The 19,783-nt window shown below is 40.6% G+C and overlaps 3 protein-coding genes and 1 long non-coding RNA gene across 9 annotated transcripts in view; 2 read left to right on the top strand and 2 right to left on the bottom strand.

The window, feature by feature from the left end:
- LOC128884672 (serine/threonine-protein phosphatase 4 regulatory subunit 1-like) overlaps positions 1-9,354 on the top strand; it is a 163,869-nt gene extending 154,515 nt beyond the window's left edge. For 4 of the 5 annotated variants that reach the window (XM_054138185.1, XM_054138186.1, XM_054138187.1 and 1 more), the window contains 7 exons: positions 843-980; positions 4,883-5,053; positions 5,173-5,456; positions 5,533-5,722; positions 5,804-6,781; positions 7,040-7,316; positions 7,447-9,354. In XM_054138185.1, coding sequence (XP_053994160.1) covers positions 843-980; positions 4,883-5,053; positions 5,173-5,456; positions 5,533-5,722; positions 5,804-6,781; positions 7,040-7,316; positions 7,447-7,610 — 2,202 coding nt within the window. In that variant the 3' untranslated portion in view covers positions 7,611-9,354. Of the gene's footprint in view, positions 1-842; positions 981-4,882; positions 5,054-5,172; positions 5,457-5,532; positions 5,723-5,803; positions 6,782-7,039; positions 7,317-7,446 lie in introns of those variants that run through there. The other variant, XM_054138190.1, reaches the window with a different exon arrangement.
- On the bottom strand, positions 8,233-13,869 carry LOC128884673 (uncharacterized). Its single transcript, XM_054138191.1, has 2 exons — positions 11,053-13,869; positions 8,233-10,142 (listed from the first exon to the last, which is right to left on the bottom strand). The coding sequence occupies exons 1-2, from the start codon at positions 13,135-13,137 to the stop codon at positions 9,597-9,599; spliced, it is 2,631 nt and encodes an 876-aa protein (XP_053994166.1). The 5' UTR covers positions 13,138-13,869; the 3' UTR covers positions 8,233-9,596.
- A 1,014-nt stretch (positions 13,870-14,883) lies between these two features.
- On the bottom strand, positions 14,884-15,809 carry LOC128872988 (uncharacterized). Of its 2 annotated transcripts, none has more exons than XR_008456287.1 (3): positions 15,669-15,809; positions 15,475-15,597; positions 14,884-15,397 (listed from the first exon to the last, which is right to left on the bottom strand). It is a non-coding gene; the product is annotated as an uncharacterized LOC128872988 (long non-coding RNA). The 2 variants fall into 2 exon arrangements; XR_008456286.1 differs by having other exon boundaries at positions 14,897-15,374.
- LOC128872987 (rhythmically expressed gene 2 protein-like) lies at positions 15,725-19,656 on the top strand. Its single transcript, XM_054116222.1, has 2 exons — positions 15,725-16,847; positions 17,772-19,656. The coding sequence occupies exons 1-2, from the start codon at positions 16,563-16,565 to the stop codon at positions 18,252-18,254; spliced, it is 768 nt and encodes a 255-aa protein (XP_053972197.1). The 5' UTR covers positions 15,725-16,562; the 3' UTR covers positions 18,255-19,656.
- The last annotated feature ends 127 nt before the right edge of the window (positions 19,657-19,783 follow it).

Raw genomic sequence — 19,783 nt, 5'->3', positions numbered from 1 at the left:
AGATCCGCAGTCTACCGATGATACAAATTAGCTTCGTTAGTTTCACGATAGATTGGCTATTACGATCCTTGGTTATTACTAGACTGTGGATCTTTATGCATTTATAGAAAATTTGTATGTGCAAGAACCTACAAAATGCAAACATTATGCAAGAATATAAAAAAGATTAAAAGTAAAGTTCCAATTATAATATTTCCAGAGTAAAATAAATTCCTATTTAGGTTCAACTTTTCTATGCACGTTCGCGAAGATTTTATTTTGCATAATGATCCGCAGTCTAGCTATTACTAACTCATTAATAACTAGAAAATCTTTTGAAGGGCCCTCCTCCCATTCGTACCAAACAAAAATTTTAATTGAATTTCAGTTGCATCGACCAACTTTATTCTTTAAATTCTTTTTTAAATCCTTGATTGCTAGCGGAGAGAGATGGGTAAAACCCTAGGCTTCGAATAAATTTGAAGTTTGCCGATGTGTTTCGGCTCGTTTCCTACTTTGGAAAATGTTCAAAAGAGGAAACGAGTCAAACATATCGGCAAACTTCAGATTTATTTGAAGCCTAGGGTTCTGTCCATCTCTTTCTAGGAAGTAAAGCTTCGTCTTGAAGCAGTTCCCTGGTTTAGGAGATTGCGCAAAAATATGGAAGAGTTTTGATGATAAGTAGGGTTTTGTCCATCTCTGCTAGTGGGTAGGATTCTCGAATCTTGGGAAATCTTTGAATCTTCTCACAATTTTCTGTAAGCCCTCCTTTCTACAAAGTAAATCGTGTGCCCAACGAGAAAGCAGCGCAACCCCATCAATTACAAGTCCCAATTGACGAATCCTCTTTTCCCTCTCTCCAGGTACGACTGACGGCCCAAACGGCGGTGCTGGCGCTAATGAAGAGGGGACTCCTCGACAACGAAACGATCGAGACCAAAGTTTGTCCTGTATTAGAAACCCTCTGCAAGAACGTCGACTCCCTCAACACGGGCGTATCCGTAAGTTTCGTCACTTTTCTCGCTCTTCCTTTTCGTTTCTTTTTTATTTTGTAACCGCGTACGCACCTGCCCCCTTCGCACGGAAACCGTAGAATAGCTGCGACCCCCCAGCGAGATATCGTAATCTCTTCTCCCCCGTTCCCTCGCGACGTTTATCGCGTTGCAACCGTTTTTTCGAGGAACGCCACGGAATGGAATCGAAGTGACTCCGTTCGTGCTCGACGCCTCCTCTCTTTCCTTGTTTTCCCTTCTTTTCTTTTTTTTTCCTTTTTTTTTTTCTTTCTCGTGCCACGATTTAACATTCTATCAAGCGATCCACCGACGCGGTCAAATGGGATTTTAATGCCCCCGCGAGCCTCAGGTCGGTTGTTAATTAACGAATACGTATGTAGGAAGTGCTCGCGAACACTGCGAACCACGACGCAGGAGAAAACTACGTTTTCGCGCGTTGCATTCCTGATCCCATTCGACCAGGCTCTCTACGGTCAGAGATGAGCGAAATTTTACTCGAGTAACAGATAAGGAGCAAAGACAAGCAAAGGGATGTATCGTAGACATATAAACAATTGGACGGATTCAATTTTAGCGCTAGGTTCGCAGAGATTTCTTATAAGATTTCTATTACCAAAGTAATGTCTTAATAAATGAGGTCGAGTTAAGAATTGGAGAAAAGTTAATTAGGAGGCTCTGGGAAAAATTAGCATTCGGATATATGCTTGTTCTTTAATGTGGATATGAATCAGCATGAATGGTTGGAGACAAGCATAAACGGTTTCTGTGATACTTTGAGATAATAGGAATAGGTGAAAATGATAGTTGCTCTGTGAAGCTAGCGTTAACAGGTCAAATTTCCGAATTCAAAGGGTCGACACCTATACACGCTCGACGTGTTTGCGATTACCCTTTTAACTTGTAGTATTTTAAACTAATGTTCACGTATTCCACCATATAAAGCTATAAGACGCTATAAGGAAGCTTAATTCTACAATTAAAATTCTAATATTAATTCAACAAAGCAACCTACAAACAATTCACGGCTTCCATTCGCTGCTCGAAGCTGGTGCCTAGATTAAAATTTTCCCCCATCTCTGTATCCGCCGAAAACGCGTCCAAGATATACTTCCTTCGCGTATCGAGGGGAATTCTCGTACCTCGGGGTTTCGCTACGACGGATTCCGTCTGAAAGACATGGGTAGTGAGATGTTCTCACGCTATCGCGTCTCACTATCTTGTCTTTCATCCGGCGTTCGTTCGGCTCCATCGTTCGCTAGCGAGCTAAGAGGGAAATCGCGTGCAACGGAAAACGCTCCCTCGCAATCGGTGTACGGAATTGTATGGAAACCGATTCGACGAAACGAAAACTTCCAAGGATACCGCAGGACTCTACGAAGAACAAGGAGAGCGGAGAGGGATCCTCGACACGGGACATGCTTTTACCATCAAAGTTGGTTTGTCATAGAGATCGACTATCACAGCCAGCTTTGATGAGCAAAATTGTGTCCGTCCTCGACGGAGAAGCTCGAACGCGGAAAAAGGAAGGACACGGAAATAATTACCACGGAGACCGGGAAGCCAAACGTGTCCTCTGAAACGGGGAAACGAGCCGCGGCACGAAGAGGAGAAGGACGAAACGCGTCGTTGAGAGAGCGCAAACACACGGCCGCCGAAACGAAAATACCTTTTGCGGTCCGATACATCAAATTGGTTGTGGAATGTTTCGAGTCATATCACAGCCATTTTGATGAGCTTGGCCCGCAGAATCGATCGTCGGGGAAGCTTCCACGTTAGCGTGGCCATCGTCGACGCTTAGTGCCCGCTTAATTGATAATCGCCCACGAATGGGAAGATCCGTCCAACGGAGGAACGAGCAGGATTTATCTTCACGACGTCGTAGTTTGTTCCCTTTCGTTGTTGCCCTATCGAAGGGTTGTATATTTCTTTTCTCTCACTTGTCCACCATCAACCCCCAACATATGTATTTCCGTCTCCCGACCCGTGGAGCGGAAAGCTAGGAGGAAATATTAGCGAAGGGAGAGAGGAACGCGATCCAATCGTCAAATTGGTTGTGGCGTGTTGCTTTTCTAGATTTCATATCACAGCCATATTTGACGATTTGGATCGCCGTTCGTTTGCGACGTCGCGACGACATTCTGCTGCGTGGTAAGAGAGCTTGGACGGAAAACGGAGACGTCACGGGGGATGATGGTCGTCTCCTTGCGCGACTGGCAATCGGGAGAAGGAAGAATGGCGCGTGCATCGCTCGCAAAGTGGTTGTGATATGCTGATGCGAGCGTTCACATCACAGCCAGCTTTGATGAGCGCTGCGCCGCGCTGCGTTCGACGATCTTAGAAGAAGCGGAGGAAGGAATGTCGGGTCCGTGGACATCGTTAACGATCTAGACACGATTTCGCTTTTCGTGCCCGTTAGCTCGCTTCAAAGGAGAAGGGTGGAATATTTAGACTACCGTTTTGCGATTTCGACCTGGAGAGTTAACGTGTAATCGCAATTTTTCAGTGTCAGAATCGCATACCTATTTTCTTTCTATTATTAGGAAACTATAGGTTAATTGTAGACGAGTAAATAAGGCGATAATGTACGGCAAATTTCACTTGCTGGCTAAATATCAATTTTCCAAGCCTTACAGAAAGTCTTCGTCTTTAAGGAATTACTTAATTTTACCATTCACTTTTAGCTTTGCTCAGCCATTAAAGCACAATTATCCTCCTTCCTATTTAAAAACTACTACTAAACTTTCTGGCTAAATATCAATTATCCAACCCTTACAGAAAGTCTTCATCTTTAAGGAATTACTTAATTTTGGCACCCACTTTGCATTAGCTTTGCTCAGCCGTTAAAGCACAATTATCCAAGCCTTACAGAAAGTCTTCATCTTTAAGGAATTACATTATTTTGGTACCCACTTTGCATTTAGCTTTACTCGGCCATTAAAGCACAATTATCCTCCTTCCTATTTAAAAACTACTACTAAACTTGCTGGCTAAATATCAATTATCCAACCCTTACAGAAAGTCTTCATCTTTAAGGAATTACTTAATTTTACCATTCACTTTTAGCTTTGCTCAGCCATTACAATTATCCTCCTTCCTATTTAAAAAAAGAAACTATAGTTTTACCTCTGGGTTAATCCTGAAACTGTATCGAAATCCCTAAAATATTTAACCATCGACTCATGAACGCAGCCACGAAACGACGCGTAGAATCCAATCCGTGGGATGATTCACGTCTGCCCTTCTCCTCGTGAACAATTAATTTTATCGTTGAACAATGACCTACTGATTTCGACGAGCGCGCACATGCGGGCGTCACGAAAGTATAATATTTCGAACGGTCGTGGAACCGATCGATCTCACGCCGGCCGTTTGCGTGGTTAGATCCGATCGATCAACCGCGAGACCATCCCTTTATTCGATTGTGCACGTGTATTCTTTTCCAGGTGTTTAGTGGCGCGTATTCGACTGTTCCTCCCATCAGAGTGGTTGTGATGTGGTGGCTTGGACTCGTATCACAGCCAGCTTTGATGAGCGGAACGGCGCGATTTATAACTCCATTTACCATCATTGCCACCTAGATTAGGAATCGATGTAGCTCGATTCAATTTAATCGAGAAACAGTTCTGTAACAAACAAGGAGAGAGCTGAAGGGGTTAAACTTCGTTCGATATATATATATATCTCTTATTGTTTCGATAAAATTTTGCTCGTCGCGTGACTCGTACAGTAAGAGTCGTGGATCTCGAATAGATTAGGCTAACCATAACTGCCTCGTGTCCATTTCTCGGTCCTCCGTTATAATATCCGTTTGCCCTTCTGTTTGCTTTGCTATCGCTGATTCGTTTTCCATATTCGTACGAGGTATATCGTGTAATTATGTCGATCCGCAGCTCATGAGCAAGATGGCACCGCTCATCGGCAAAGAGCTGACAGAAAAGATTTTTCTGGACACGTACATTACTCTCTGCAGAGACAAGGAGTTTTACGTAAGGAGGATCTGCGTCACGCACTTCGGGGAGCTTTGCGCAGCTGTCGGGAAGAAAGCGATTAATCGGAAACTGGTGAGTTCTCGCAGCGTCGAATCGATTACCAATGCTCGTTCTTAACAATAACAATTTCTCGAAAACAGTCGTGTCAGAACGAATATCGACATCTAAATACCTTCGGTTCGTTGTTACAGTTCCCCATATTCGCCGACATGTGCCAGGACACAGTGTGGGGCATCAGGAAAGCATGCGTGGACGTTATGATGCCGGTCGTGTGTTGCACGTCCCTCGTGCATTGTCGATTAGTATGCGCGGAGCTACTGGCCACGCATCTTATAGACGAGTCGAGATGGGTGCGAATGTCTGCCTTCCAAATCTTAGGACCATTTATATCTACATTCGCGAAACAGTTCACCGAAGTAACTTATAACGAACACGGCGAGCTGGTGTTCACCAGCCAGCAAGATTCTCGTTTCAGGTACAAAGAGTTTTCTTTCTCTTCGAGATAGCCGCATGTTAGAGCCGGAGATCCTATTAGCCTGTTCGTGTTACAGTATAAGGTACTCGTACGAGGGTATCTTCCCCATGAAGTGCGCGATACGGAGCCTCACGCTCGATTCCGAGGACCTCAACTCTAAGGAGAACAACAACACGTCTGTGATACTCCAACAACAAGCTTACGAGCAGAACGACGACGAGTCAGAGGAAGATTACATTTCATACATGAAAGCTTTAAGATTGAAGGTGCGCACGACTCCCAAGCAAACAATATTTTGAAACATATTAGGATTTTTAACATTTAATCTTTATTGATTACTCCAATAGATACAGAAGGAACGTTCAAAGAATGCGGAGCTCAAGGAAACTACAGATGACACGGAGAAGTTCAGTCCATTTTTATACTACTATATAGCTCCCGACCTGCCACCAGACGACGAGCTCGTGGAGGCCGCGAAGAAGGCCGACGCACAGAAGAACATGAACAGGAAGACGCAACACAACGCAGCGCAGTCGGACAATGCGTCGAACGACGACATTTGTTTAACCATTGAGTTCCCCGTGGTCGAGTTCCCAGCAGTGAAATACCCAGCAGACGGGTTCCCATCCGACGAGTACTCGGCGGACGAGTGCTCCGAGGAGGAGCAGCCAGCGAATGAGCCATCCAAGGACGAGTTGCCGACGAGCGAACCTTGCGCGAACAATTTCCAAGCAGCCGTCAACTGGAACGTGGAGGACATCGTGCCACAGCATCTGATCGATTCGTTCCTTTCGATGGCGGAACCTGAAAAAGGCAGGGACATGAGCGCCGATCTTCTTCATTATTGCGCGTTCAGCTTCCCCGCGGTGGTACTCACGTTGGGCAAAGAGAACTGGCCTTATCTTAGGCACGCGTACAAGTCGTTAGTCAGCGCGAATCAGTATAAAGTTAGGAGCACGTTAGCCTCGAGCATACACGAGATTGCGGCGATACTGGGCCAGGAGCTCACCGCCACCGATCTCATGCCTATCTACAACGCCTTCATCAGAGACCTAGACGAGGTCAGAATAGGCGTGCTCAAGCATCTCGCAACATTTTTGAAAATACTCAAACCCGACGACGCGTGTCACTATCTGCCGAGGCTGAAGGAGTTCCTCAAAACCGACAATGTCTGGAACTGGAGGTTCAGGGAGGAGTTGGGCACCCAGCTGCTGGAGATCGTGAATCTGTTTGGACCGGCCGACGTGGAACGCTACATGGTGCCTCTTTCTTTCGAGCTTCTGATCGACAAAGTTGCCGCTGTGAGGCACGTTGCGCTTTCTTTGGTACGACTTTGCACGATTGCCCTGCACAACGTGTTCTTTGTTAATGTACTGGGGTGTTTCCCGTCGACGTAACCATCCTCTGTATACCGTTTTCATGCTTTGAATATCTGCGACAAACCAAATCTAAGGTATCGTCTAAACAAAAATCTTCCTTCAAAACAAAGCATGAAGAAGGTATTCCGAATGGTAACGTTAAGTGAACCAATCCGTATATTGTCATCCTTTGTTTCATAAGCTAACGTAGCGATCGATAAACAGGTGACGCAAATCGTGGCCCACCTGTCCGACAACGAGCGTCTCGTCTCGGCTCTGTTTCAAGATCTCAGATACAACCTAGGGGTCTATGCTTACAAGTGGATCCGACGACAGACGTTTGCATTCGTCTGCGCCTACTTGATAGCCAGCAACGCCATCAGCGGGGACAGATTCTCGCAGGAGATGTTACCTAATTTGTTGAAATTGTCGACGGACAAGGTACCCAACGTGAGACTGGCTGTGGCGAGAACTCTCTCGAAATACGTCGCACCCATGGGACGTGAGTATCCGTTAATCGTTTCTTCTACTGTCAATTATAAATTAAAAAAAAAAAAAAAACCCTATAATTCCTATAAAAGGCGAATAATAAATAAGTAAACTTAATATTCGGTATGTTTATGAATTTCTAGCCGATTGGTTGGGGATCGAGCAGGCGGAGGAAGTGGCGATAAGGCTCAGAGAGATGCGCTCAGATCCAGATCGAGACGTCCGAATATTCGCCGGCAGCGACGAGATCCCTGTACTAGAAGTAACGTCGCAAACCGAAGAGGAACAGTGTAGGAACTCGAGTTAACGAATACGATATCCAAGAGAATCGAGTTCAAATTTCTCCTGCCATACGAAATAATTTTATACTGTATACTACTATCAAGAGGAGGAGGAGGAGGAGACCGGGAGAGTAGTAGAAATACGAAGAAGAAGAGCAGGATAAAGAGGAAAAGGAGTAGTAATAAGAGAAGGAATAGTAGGTAGAGGAGGAGGAGGAGGAGGCGGATGCCGTACGAGTGTTCTTCCGCGCGCTAATTTTCCATAAACGTAGAAGAAAATTAATCGAAAGAAGAAACGCAGCCAATTTGCCGTCAAGTAGCAAACGAACCGGATTTGCTACACAGTTTTTTCAAGCGATATATCTATGATGTAAAAATAAGCTCAGCCACGAATAGACGAAAGAAACGGAAAGAGAGTGCGCCGTTTAAGTGCAGTCGAGACAGAACGAAAATGTAAATGCAACGCAACGTTGTCCACGACCAAGGGACCGACGTTTTCCGCGCCCTTTAGACTAAGAACAGATTGCAAGTATCAATGGTCAAAAGACATTACGCAATTATATAAGAGTGTGTATGCGTGTCTAAAAGGAGTTAACGTATGGGTGTTTAAGTATTCGCGAGTATGTATGCGTTTACCATTGTGATCAATTTGTATATGTAAGTGGTCCCTTGGACAAGCCGGATATTACTAATTGGAGACGCCGCATCGACGGGATCTCTTGTTCTTTTTGGGTGAACTGTCATAGCACGATCTCTTGGGCGTTTTGTCGTTTCTCTTAAGCGTTACCCGAACTTTTTTAAGGAATTGAAAAATATTGAAATCGCCCCTTCGGGGAAGGGTGTTTTACTTTTGTAACTTTGTAAGCGTGCGGTTTGGCTCAAGTTCTCGTGCTATGACGTGTGAGAACTTGTGCGCATCATCGATAAACGAAAGCTCCCTTACGTCGAGAAACCTCACCACCGTGTGGAACTCACGGTCGATGAAAATAATAAAACGAGGAAAAAAAGGAAATAATAAGTAAATACTTACGCCGCACGGTATTGAGATCAATCGTAATCGTGCGATATCACTGTGATTTTTGTCTACGCGCGAACACACGGAACGAATGTGCACCGTTTCATGTAGATATGTAAACGTTTTATAATGTAAGCATGAATTTTCGCTGAAACTGCCCCTCCGCATGAGTGTGGAGTTACACGTAATCTGAATCTAGGCGAACGGTTTCCGAGGATCTTGAGTTTGGAAAATTTTACAGCGAATCGTCGAACCTCACGAGAAGAACACGTTTGTACGGTTTTCACAATAAAAAAAGCTAGCTTGTAAGACAACGAAACGAGAGAAACTGAATGCTGTTGAGTAAACGATATGTGTGATATGAGATTTTACGAGTGTAGAAAACGTGCGGACCGTAGACAGAAGGAAACAGAGTGATTCCGTTTAAGTGAACACACAAAATTGTACATTTACGAAACGACCGTTTACCCGCCAACGTTGTACGTTGATACCGCAAAATATTCGCGAGTAACAAAAAAAGCCAGTCCTTGATCGCTCATATTTTGTAACAATTATTAAGAGAACGGCGGTTTGCCGTGTCTAGTTAGTGAAAACGCGATTATTGGGTTACAGTAAACTTCCTGTAAGCAACGAAAACTCGTTACTCGTGAATACGTTCGAAAGGAAAAGACGTTTTGTTTAAAATATCCTTTAAAATATATTGTGTATTTGGTAATGAGACGAAAAAAAAAATAATCATGCGATTTGTTACACAACTGCGTTAATAATCGATGTTTAATCGTTCATTTGTAGTAGTGAATTCTTCCTCCATCAAACGAGACATCCCTCCTCGGCGAAACTACAGCACACTCCACAGGTATGTAGAACCACATTTCTAATTGTTTATTTAATGATACATTTTCCCTTATTGTCTTATACAAAACATACAATATAAATATTTTATATATCGACATACAAAATTAGAATGTACGTTAAAATAGAGGTAGACACGAGAATCTTAAAATATCCCGAGGAATTTTCCAGGCGGACAAGCTGGCAGTTGACATGCCTTCTCCTCCATCTCGGTCTCCGCAGTGCTACAATCGTGCAAGCAATACCGCCATCTGATCTGTCGACCCTTGCCGCAGGTGACACTACAGCTGCTCCAGTCTGTCCACCTGCCCCATTTACTGTTCTGTCTTTTCTGATTTTCTGAACTTTCTCTACGAGCTGCTTTGGACGCTTTCGATAGCGTCCTGGTCGCACGTTGGCGCGTCGATCGTCCCTTTTCCGAATCGTCGCTTTTCACGATCAAACGTTTATGTTCGTCGGTGTTTCCACTTTCTTCTGCTTTCCTCTCGACTATAGTCTTCGTTGTAGACGTAAATCGGTGGTCAGTCGACGGGACGCATCTCTGAACGATCTTGGGCATCTCCTTGAAAGCGGCGCAACCGGTGCTGACGTTTGAACATAAATCATCGATCGCGCGAGTTCGAATCTTCTTCACTCCCTTCTCGTTCTTGTTAACCTCGTCGACGTTTAGATAATTGTCAAGTTCATTCACCTTGAACGAAATTTTGTTGCTAATGGAACGTATGCGAATGCTTGACTTAGGAATAGGGATGTTCGATTTGGGATCGATTTAAGGCAGATTCAGGATTGATTCCAGAATCGATTTCTTTGCAAGAATCGAACATCCCTAATTGTTAGAAAAAGACTGTGTAAAATTGTAATTTATCAACTTATTTTTGATAAACAATGACATTCTACATATTCTCGGAAATCTCTAGAATAGATAGATTACAACAAAAAAATAGCTATTTATGTAAGTTTGGAAATTAACAAGAAAAAAACAATTAATCGATAGAAATGTTGAAGCAATAAATATTCGCACAACTGTTTAAAAGTACTTTACTGGAAATTTGATGATTTCTAATTCGTACGGAACAATAAACTAATATGTTTACGTTACAAACTCTACTGTAAATGGTTCGTCATAAGAATCGTACAAATACTTATTGCTTCTATACTTTTACCCACTTTTCGCACTATTTTTGTTAATTTCACAAATTATTGGATTGTCCAGAAAGTTCGTGCCAATTTTTAAGAAAAATTCAAAGGTATATTTAAATTTATATATATATATACATTTATTGAATTATGTAAGTACCATTTTGTTCCACAATTTTTCCACCTTTTAAGGGATGTCCACGTGTTATTTGTTTTCAACCATTTCGATATATTCAGACCTGGTCTACTAAAAATCGACGTGGACTTTCCAGACAACCCAATATATTAACTAGTAAATGTTGTTTGGACTATATCTACCTTAGAGACTTCCGAGAATATGTAAAATATCATGGATTACAAAAAAAGAAGTTAAGAAACTAGAATTTCACAGAAAAGTTTTTTGGGAAATTGACCGGTGTACGAATACATTCTACACCCACTGTATGTGTCCATATTGTACCTACTTTTGTCACCAATTTCTTGACGAGTTCTTTGACTTCGTCGATCGATCGCACCGCTCGTTTGCCATCAGCATCGTTGACCTCTAAAGGTGGACCGTCATCTAGATTAGCACATGGAACCATGCCTTCCTCAGGCTCTCGAATTTCCTCGTAGTATCTTAATTCGTCTTCCTCGTTTAGAAATCCGTGGTTTCCTTCAGGATTTCTGTCTCGTTTCGTGCGTAATTTTGACCCATCTATCGTCGGTATTCTCGACTTTTCGTAATTCGTGAGAGGTCCTTCCTCCTCAACCCTTTGATCGTCCGAGCTCTCATCCGTTTCCGCCACAACGTCACCGGGGTCGTTTCCTCTCTGCGCAGCCAATAAAATTTCAGAGCGATCAGCATTGATTTCATTCCCCTCGATTTGTTTCAACCCAGTCTGTATCGACAACGCGTCACGTATCGAAGAACGATCGTCGCTGGGATCTATTCTCTCGATCGTGTCTTTCGATTTTACGGATCTACGGCGAAAATTGTTGTCATTATTTTTTTTAGACGCTACACTAGCAAACCCTACGTTTGATTTACCCCCACTTCTCGTTTCACCGTTGTTCTTTTCGCGTGGCAATCTCGAGCGATTCTTCGAGCGCAGACTTTTTGCCGATCTCGAAGAAATATTCTTCTTCTTTTCCGCGTGTTTCTTTTTCTTCTTCGCCTTTAAACGTTTCTCGCGTTGATCGTTCTTCGCAGTTCTCTTCAGTCGCAACAAATCCGCCTTTAAATCAGCAATAGCCAACTTCGATAATCTTCTGCTCGAACTTTCAGAACTCGAGTCCCTCGAGGATTTCTCTGGATCCAAAACCGATCGTTTTTCTTCGCTGAACGATTTCTTCGTTTTCTGATCCGGCTCTCGCAAGTTTCTTTTCTTTTCAGCCTTCGCGCGATTGTTTCGTTTCTTTCTAACTAATTCTACTGCTACCATAGGATCTTCCGGAAGACCTAGGATTTCCGAATTTAAGTCTGGCGATCGTTGATTCACGACTGAAGCATATTCGTCGGATGGTCGTTCCAGGGACACGATGTCCTGATTCAGAGATGTTTTGTCTGTACACGAGTTCGCTTTGACATCGGATGGCACATTGGCAACTTTTTCGGAAGCAACTGATCTCTCGTTAACGGTGTTTCCAGCTAATCTGCCAATATTAGGAGACGAAAGGATCCTGAGTAGATTACTGTCAAACATTTTTGATTGATCTTTTTCTGATTCCTGATTATGTAGTTCAATAGGCTGTTCATCGTTTGCAAAAAATGCCTGCGACTTGATTTCTCGTTTCGCATCGAGTGAGACGTCATCGTCATAAGAATTTTCGTCCATCGATTCATAGTAATTCCGAGGAAAAGAACTGGCCAAATCTTTCAAGTAATCCTGTCGATTCACGAATGACGAATCGGAGTTTGATTCCGATTTGCTTCTCTTTACTCGTATATGAGGCTTTAAAGAATCTGGATCCTCGAGATCGTTCATGAAAACCAAATCGTCGTAATCTAATAACGTTTTCGTTTTTTCTTTTTTATTAACATCACCAAGAACATTCTCAACCGGCGTTTCCCCGACGTACTGTTCATCGTCGGAAACAGAACACAAAGTTCTTCGTCTCCAGATTATATTTTTCCAATTTAGATAGTCCTCGTGATCACGTCCAGATGCTTCCTTCTTCTTTATAAATTCAGGCGACTCGTTAAACGCAAAAATTGGTTTTGTTTCGACATGGTGGATATCATTGGCGTAATAGTCTGACACATTCGCAGAAGAATTTGAGACTAATGCATTCTTAGAATAAAGTGATCTATTTTGTAAATTATTTCCATGATATCTTTCGTTTGGGAAAATTATAGTATCATGCGAAACGTGTGTAAAACTTATAAAGAAATAGTTGTAATTTTTTGATCGTCCACGATATTGATGGCAACAACGATTATAATGGTAATGATTGGAGGAATTGTCAAGGGTACTTGTTATGTTGTATTTTTCGGTTCTGGTGACAGAAGCAAGTAACAACAGGATCGTAAGAATCCAAACACCTGAATAAATTGAAAATTTCACCATCACACGTGTTGTTCCACGTTGTTTTATGTAACGTCATTCATTAGTAGCCCGTACATTACACTTTAGGCGGGTTACTGTTCACGAACAACTATTCAGATGATTATCATTCCCGATCTTCGGATACTTTATATTAATTCTTGCTCTCATAAGTTTCCTAATATCGACTTGATTTCGATGTATCGAGACATGTGTGAATTTCACACCGTGAAACGCCTTCGGACTATCGATATGGTATAACAAACTGAAGTTTCATCTGTAATATAATTTATGTATGTATTTATGTTTATTTATGTATTTATTTATTTATTTGTGCAAGTTAAGTTATTATCTACGTATATGAATGCTAATACATCCAGAAAGATCATCGCTCGCAGGCGCTATTTGAGCGGGTTTTATACTAGTGGCGCCATCGATGGGACAACGCCCAAGTTTGTTATGAAAATAGTTTCTATTATACACGCTAGATTGCGAGAAGTTTAGTCCTATTGTAGGGTTACACACATTTATCGATTTTTACATGTATTGTTCTTCACGCATGTTTCATACTTCACATTGATAATTGTTTGTAATTGGCTATCGTGTTTGAACGTAGCGGATTTTAATTACGTTTTCTTTTATCGCGTAATTCATTTTTTCGTTAGTTGCAATTATTTTTAACATTCCCTTAACAACCGCCATACAGTTCAAACGTGTTCCAATCAGCTCCTTGAATTCAAATTGTTAAATTTATTTTATTGTTCTTGTTTAAATAAATTAGTTCGGAAATAGTTCATGTTCGTAAATCTTTTATGTAGAATCCCTATACCATTGACGCCATCTACTGAAATAGCAATAGTGAGAACTATCACTATCGACTTAGATATTTTCCCATCGATGGCGCCACTAATAATTACCCATTCGCGATCTAGCGGCAACAGAAAGAACTATTTTGCACCTACGAGATGCCAGCCGAACCAATGAACCGACCAGCGTAGGTTGCCGTATACCAGACTCCTGGCACACTTCCCTTTAATTTCCCTTCATTTCCTTGCATATTTTTCTTTAATTTCCCTTTATTTCTGTGACATTTCCTGCTACATTTCCCTATAAATTCCCTTCATTTCCTTACGAATTTCCCTTTACTTCCCCTCCATTTCCTGGTACATTTCCCTATAATTTCCCTTCATTTCCTTACACATTTCCCCTTTAATATTCTTCCATTTCCTCCCTTTACTTCCTGGTACATTTTTCTATAATTTTCCCTCATTTCTGTAATATTTCCCTATAATTTCGCATTATATCTGTGATGTTTCCTGGTTTAACAATATTGCAAATGGCTCCGCTCAAAACTTCAACAATGTTGCTAAGTCGGGTCAATTTTTCGGATTCTATCACATTTTTCGGCAGTTCTGAGTTGCCACTTTGTTGCCCTTCTGAACGTTGAAACTTTGTTGCAAATTTGAGCGGAACGTTTTCGAAATTTGCAACATTGTTGCAATTTTGAGCTGAGCGTTTTCGACATTTGCAACCTTGTTGCAATTTTGAGTCGCTAAAAATTCAACAAAGTTGTAACGCTCAAAAGTACAACAAAGTGGCAACTCAGAAGTTCGGCAAAATGTGACAAAATCTGAAAAATCGCCTTTTCTCCGAACATCTGAGTTGCCACTTTGTTGTACTTTTGAGCATTGCAACATTGTTGCATTTTTGAGCGGGGCGTTTTCGATATTTGCAACTTTGTTGCAACTTTGAGCGGAGCGTTTTCGATATTTGCAACTTTGTTGCAACTTTGAGCGGAGCGTTTTCGACATTTGCAACATTGTTGAACTTTGAGCATAACAGGAGAACATGATATGGGAAGAGTGGCACGAATAAAATCTGACACGTTTATTTGTTTGATTGTTTATTAAAGTTACTATATAATTACAAGTTATTTTAATACTGCTGACTTAGAACTATTTGTACATCTTTTCACTTATGTCTATGTATTTGCACGCATTTCTTTTATTTTTATGCACGGATGTCCCCAGTATGCAGCAACCAGTAGTACTCTGCTTGATGGTTCGATTGTCATCTCGTTAGGCGCAGAGTTGCTCCTGTTATGCGGCAACCGATGCTAGCCGGTTTGTCGGTTTAGTTGTCATCTCGTAGGCGCAGAGATGCCCCTGTTATCATTTATACCTTTGTTTGTCAATTCGGTTGTCATTTCGAAGTAGCCGCGTACTTGTTTGCACAACGACCATTTGAACAACTAATTGTAACTGTAATTGTATTATATCAATTACTACTTTTTTTAATTAAAAGTTATGATGAAATAATAATTTAAGAATTTTATTATTGAAAATATATCGTTATTAATACTTTCTGTATTTGAGTTTTGTTTTGACTAGTACACTTGGGAAAAATACACTTTAAATGACAATAACAGAGGTTATTAATCAAAACCTGTCACTTTCAAATCCAGTTCCCATATCCTACATATATCTAGAAAAAAATATATTTCAAAATAAATGTACCAGGATCGCTGATTTATTTTATACTTACTAATACCTTACTTTTTTAAGGTTGAATTCCGTCAGACAGAACTTTTGTTGTTGGTTCTTTATTGCCACTTTATGGGTGTTTAGATCGTGCAGATCTATTTCCACCTATTATTACAATCAGATAGAAGTCTATCATATGGTCAGCGCTTTTAACGCCAATGATCCGTCATTTAGTCATTTCGTCATTTACGTTACTTAATTTTTAGAAGAGACTGTAGAAATACAGGGTGTCCCAAAAATGTTGTAACACCTTGAAAGGGGTGGTTCGGGAGGTGATTTGAAACAACTTTTTCCTTAACAAAAATGTTGTCCGAGGCTTCGTTGAGGAGATATTAACGGAAAACACTGACCAATCACAGCGCGCGTATACCGTTGGAGCGGCTGTGGTAGCGAAGGCTACGAGCGAAGGGGTCGCGTCCAATATCCTTTGATGTACGTCGCGTCGAGTCGCTTGTTCGCGTACAAGCGCAACCGCTTAGCACATAGCCTTCGCTACCGCGGCCGCTCCAACGGTATCCGCGCGCTCTGATTGGTCAGTGTTTTCACTAAGCATTTTCGCTAAGAAAAAAGTTCCTGACATAACAGTTCTTTCAAGGTGTTACAACATTTTTGGGACACCCTGTATTTACTAGTGAGCTAAAGAATAGCGACGACCAATCAGAATCAGACAATGTTATTTCGTGAGTCTTATTTGAGAGTCTCTAAATCCACTAAACGTGAAGCGACTCTAGTTTTCAGTGAACTGCTCAGCCTCTGGTGGTATTGCGCAGTACTGCACCTCACTGCACCTCACTGCACCTCACGCGAGGAGCGGTCGTGATTGTTTTTTTTTTTTAGTATATGGTGTCGTAAAAGCGATGTTTCTTATAGATACACGGTGTTTTGTTCCATAGGCAAGATTTAAGAATGATTAAGTTGGTTCGACCGCGCCTGGTAACGTTCGATGTCACTGGTACGTTGCTCATGACAAAACTGGAAGAGCATTACGTCGCAATCGGAACGCAGCATGGTCTGTCGGTCGATCCTCGCAAAGTGGCGCGAAGCTTTAAACATAGCTTTCGTAGGCTTAGCAAAGAGCATCCTGTGTTTGGGAAACACACAGGCATCGGATGGGAAAATTGGTGGCGGCAGATTGTTCACAATGTTTTCAAAGATCAACATAGTTATCTTCCGGAAGCTACTTTGGATAAGGTGATAGTTTAGGAAATTTCCACTTTTCCAAAATATTTAATACATATCTTGTTATGGTATTCGATCAACCGAAAGACTGAGAAAATATACGACTCCGAAATGTGATAATCACCCGCTAATCACGAACTTTTTAAAACGGCAAAATCGTATACTGTTGAAAAGATTCGTGACTGTATTCATGAGCAGGGTCGGCACTATAGGTACCATCGCCACGATGCAACTTCCAATTTTAGTGCATCTCTTTGTTTTTGCGTTACACAACAAGCAGTTGTGCAACAATATGTTCCATTTATAATATTATTGCACAAATTACAACGACGCGTAACCATAGCCTTTAAACAAATTTACTCTCTTTGATTTTTAAGTAGTAAATCGGCTTAACAATCGATAACATTAGTGAAACTAATTTATTTTAAAACGCCATTTGGATATAATAATCGTAGTTTCTTTGTTAACTTCGACAATTTTTCTTTTTTACTTGCCTCCAACAAGAGACACCTCCAATGCGATGCATTGTTTATTTACAAAGCCGATCCTGTAGACGAAAATATCTCCGTGGTCTTAAATCTGTGCCACAATTATTATTATCTTTCATTATTATTCATAAATTAAAAAAGGTCTCATTCAGTTGTTCCGTGAATTTATTTAATGGAGGATTTTAACAAAACTTCACTTGATTGTTCTTTGATTAAATATAAATCACACGAGCACTAATTCGATTTAAATTAACCATTTCAATTTTCTGTATAACGATATGAAAATTTTGTAACTTTAACACAGACCGTTATGGAACGTACAGATTTTCACGTGAATAAATAACGCAAAACTGGGTTAGAAAAAGACAATGGAGAAACATCGAATTAGCTCCATTTGATCAAACTCGTGCTTACTATCGATGACCCTGTTTATCGTTATGACCCTTAGGTTGCTAACAGTTTGATAAAGTGCTATGGCACGAATATGTGCTGGCACAAGTATCCTGGCACGATCGAGTTACTGGAATATCTGCAGAAAAAGGGAGTGATCTTAGGGGTGATATCGAATTTCGATGAGAGATTGGAAGCGATACTTTTGGACACCAACATACGATTTTACTTTTCATTCGTTTTAACGTCCTACGATTTCGGTGTAGAGAAACCTGACACTTCGATATTCGAAGAAGCCCTCAGGTTAACAAAGGAACGGCACAGTATCGATATCAGTCCCCAGGAGGCGATACATATAGGCGACTCCATCAGGTACGATTATATTGGGGCGAAAGCCGCCAATTGGAATGGCATTCTCATTAACCGCGATGGCGACGCCATAGATGACCAAAACGTTTCTAAGAACGACGTTTTCGTAAATCTTCAAGATTTACGTGCACATTTCTCATCGTTTCTCGACAGGGAAACGAAAAGTATCTAATTTGTTAATATAATTCTACAAATTACAATTTCTCGCAGTTTTAACGAAAGATGTATTTTTCTCCAAAACGGATATGACGTAGATCAACGATTTATTGGGTTGTCCGGAAAGTCCATGTCGATTTTTGGTAGATGGTACAGGTCTGAATATATCGAAGTGGTTGAAAACAAATAACATGCATACATCCCTTAAAAGGTGGAAGGGTTGTGGAACAAAATGGCACCTATGTAATTCAATAAAAATATATATTACAATTCAAACGTGTTTTTGAATGTTTCTTAGAAATTGGCACGAACTTTCTGGACAACCTAATACGTGTACTAAGAATTAGTCAAATATAAAACGTAAATTTCTTTAACATTGAATGTATAGCTCTTTTAATTATATTTTACGGTATTTGTACTGTAATACTGTTCATCGTTGAACATAGGTAAAATTAGTAATTGTAGTTCTTATGGGTATTTGTCTTACACTCAATAAATACGTAGCAATAGAACATAATTTAAGAAACAACATTGTGATGTTATATATGATTACCTTCTGTGAATTCCAGTAATAGGAATTATTTATTCGCTGATATTAATATAATTAAAAGAAAGTCGTGTATATTTGATGTTACCTAATAACTAGACTGCGGATCTTTATGCATTTATAGGAAATTTGAATGTGCATGATGCTACAAAATGCAAACAGTATGCAAGAATATAAAAAAGATTGAAAGTAAAGTTTGTATTATAATATTTACAGAGTAAAATAAATTCCTATTTAGGTTCTATTTTTGGTAGGCACGTTAGCAAAGATTTTATTTTGCATAAAAATCCGCAGTCTACTAATAACATTATCACGAGCATTAGCACGAAATAGTACGCATAGTACAACGTTTATACTTTTATACAAATATAAGTACAGTTTCTGTGCTTGTAAAATGAAATAGAATTTTTTGTCTACTGATCAAACAATTTTAAACGCGTGGGTGGTCTTATGGTATCGCTACACATTTCCTGGTAGGAAGATAACTCTTTTAACGTGTCTCCAGGCGACGGACAGTGAACTTTTCTAGCACTGAGATTTTCTAGAAACGATTACAAAGTTATTTGAACGTGTTTTCGATTAATCAGAATTTTTCAATTATTTTTGTATAATTGTGATCGTAACCAAATTTTTCTATTCCGTTATCGAACTGAAATTTCCATTATACCGTTTTCAATCAAATGTTAATTTTGATATTTTATATCAATGAATGGCGTGACCAGAGAGAAAGGTTAAAAGACAATTCTATATGAAATAGCAGTGGAGTGGAAGAAGGAAGAAGTCATCACTTCCTGAATAATCTCTCATTTCCGTTTAAGCGAGATACGGATTGTTGTTTACGAACACTAATAAAGCGATCTGTAATGTTCGATTTCGGTCAGGAAAGACTAAACTCATTTTTTAAATAAATTAATTTAAACGATTATGTTAGATTATTTGTTGATTGGTTTTCAGTAATGGAAAGCTATATGTAGTTTTAATGCAAAATAAAGTACAAA

This window comes from Hylaeus volcanicus, chromosome 2, assembly GCF_026283585.1.
Source record: "Hylaeus volcanicus isolate JK05 chromosome 2, UHH_iyHylVolc1.0_haploid, whole genome shotgun sequence".
NCBI classification, from domain to species: domain Eukaryota; kingdom Metazoa; phylum Arthropoda; class Insecta; order Hymenoptera; family Colletidae; genus Hylaeus; species Hylaeus volcanicus.
The sequence above is the reverse complement of the archived record's forward strand: the minus strand, read 5'-3'. Positions and strand labels throughout refer to the sequence as shown.

Bases quoted from the DNA above. Each gene is read 5' to 3' on its own strand.
- LOC128872987 (XM_054116222.1), top strand. From the start codon at position 16,563: ATGATTAAGTTGGTTCGACCGCGCCTGGTAACGTTCGATGTCACTGGT. The intron at 16,848-17,771 runs GTGATAGTTTAG...TATGACCCTTAG, and splicing joins CGGAAGCTACTTTGGATAAG to GTTGCTAACAGTTTGATAAA.
- LOC128884673 (XM_054138191.1), bottom strand. From the start codon at position 13,137: ATGGTGAAATTTTCAATTTATTCAGGTGTTTGGATTCTTACGATCCTG. The intron at 10,143-11,052 runs GTAGGTACAATA...ATTTCGTTCAAG, and splicing joins TCAAGAAATTGGTGACAAAA to GTGAATGAACTTGACAATTA.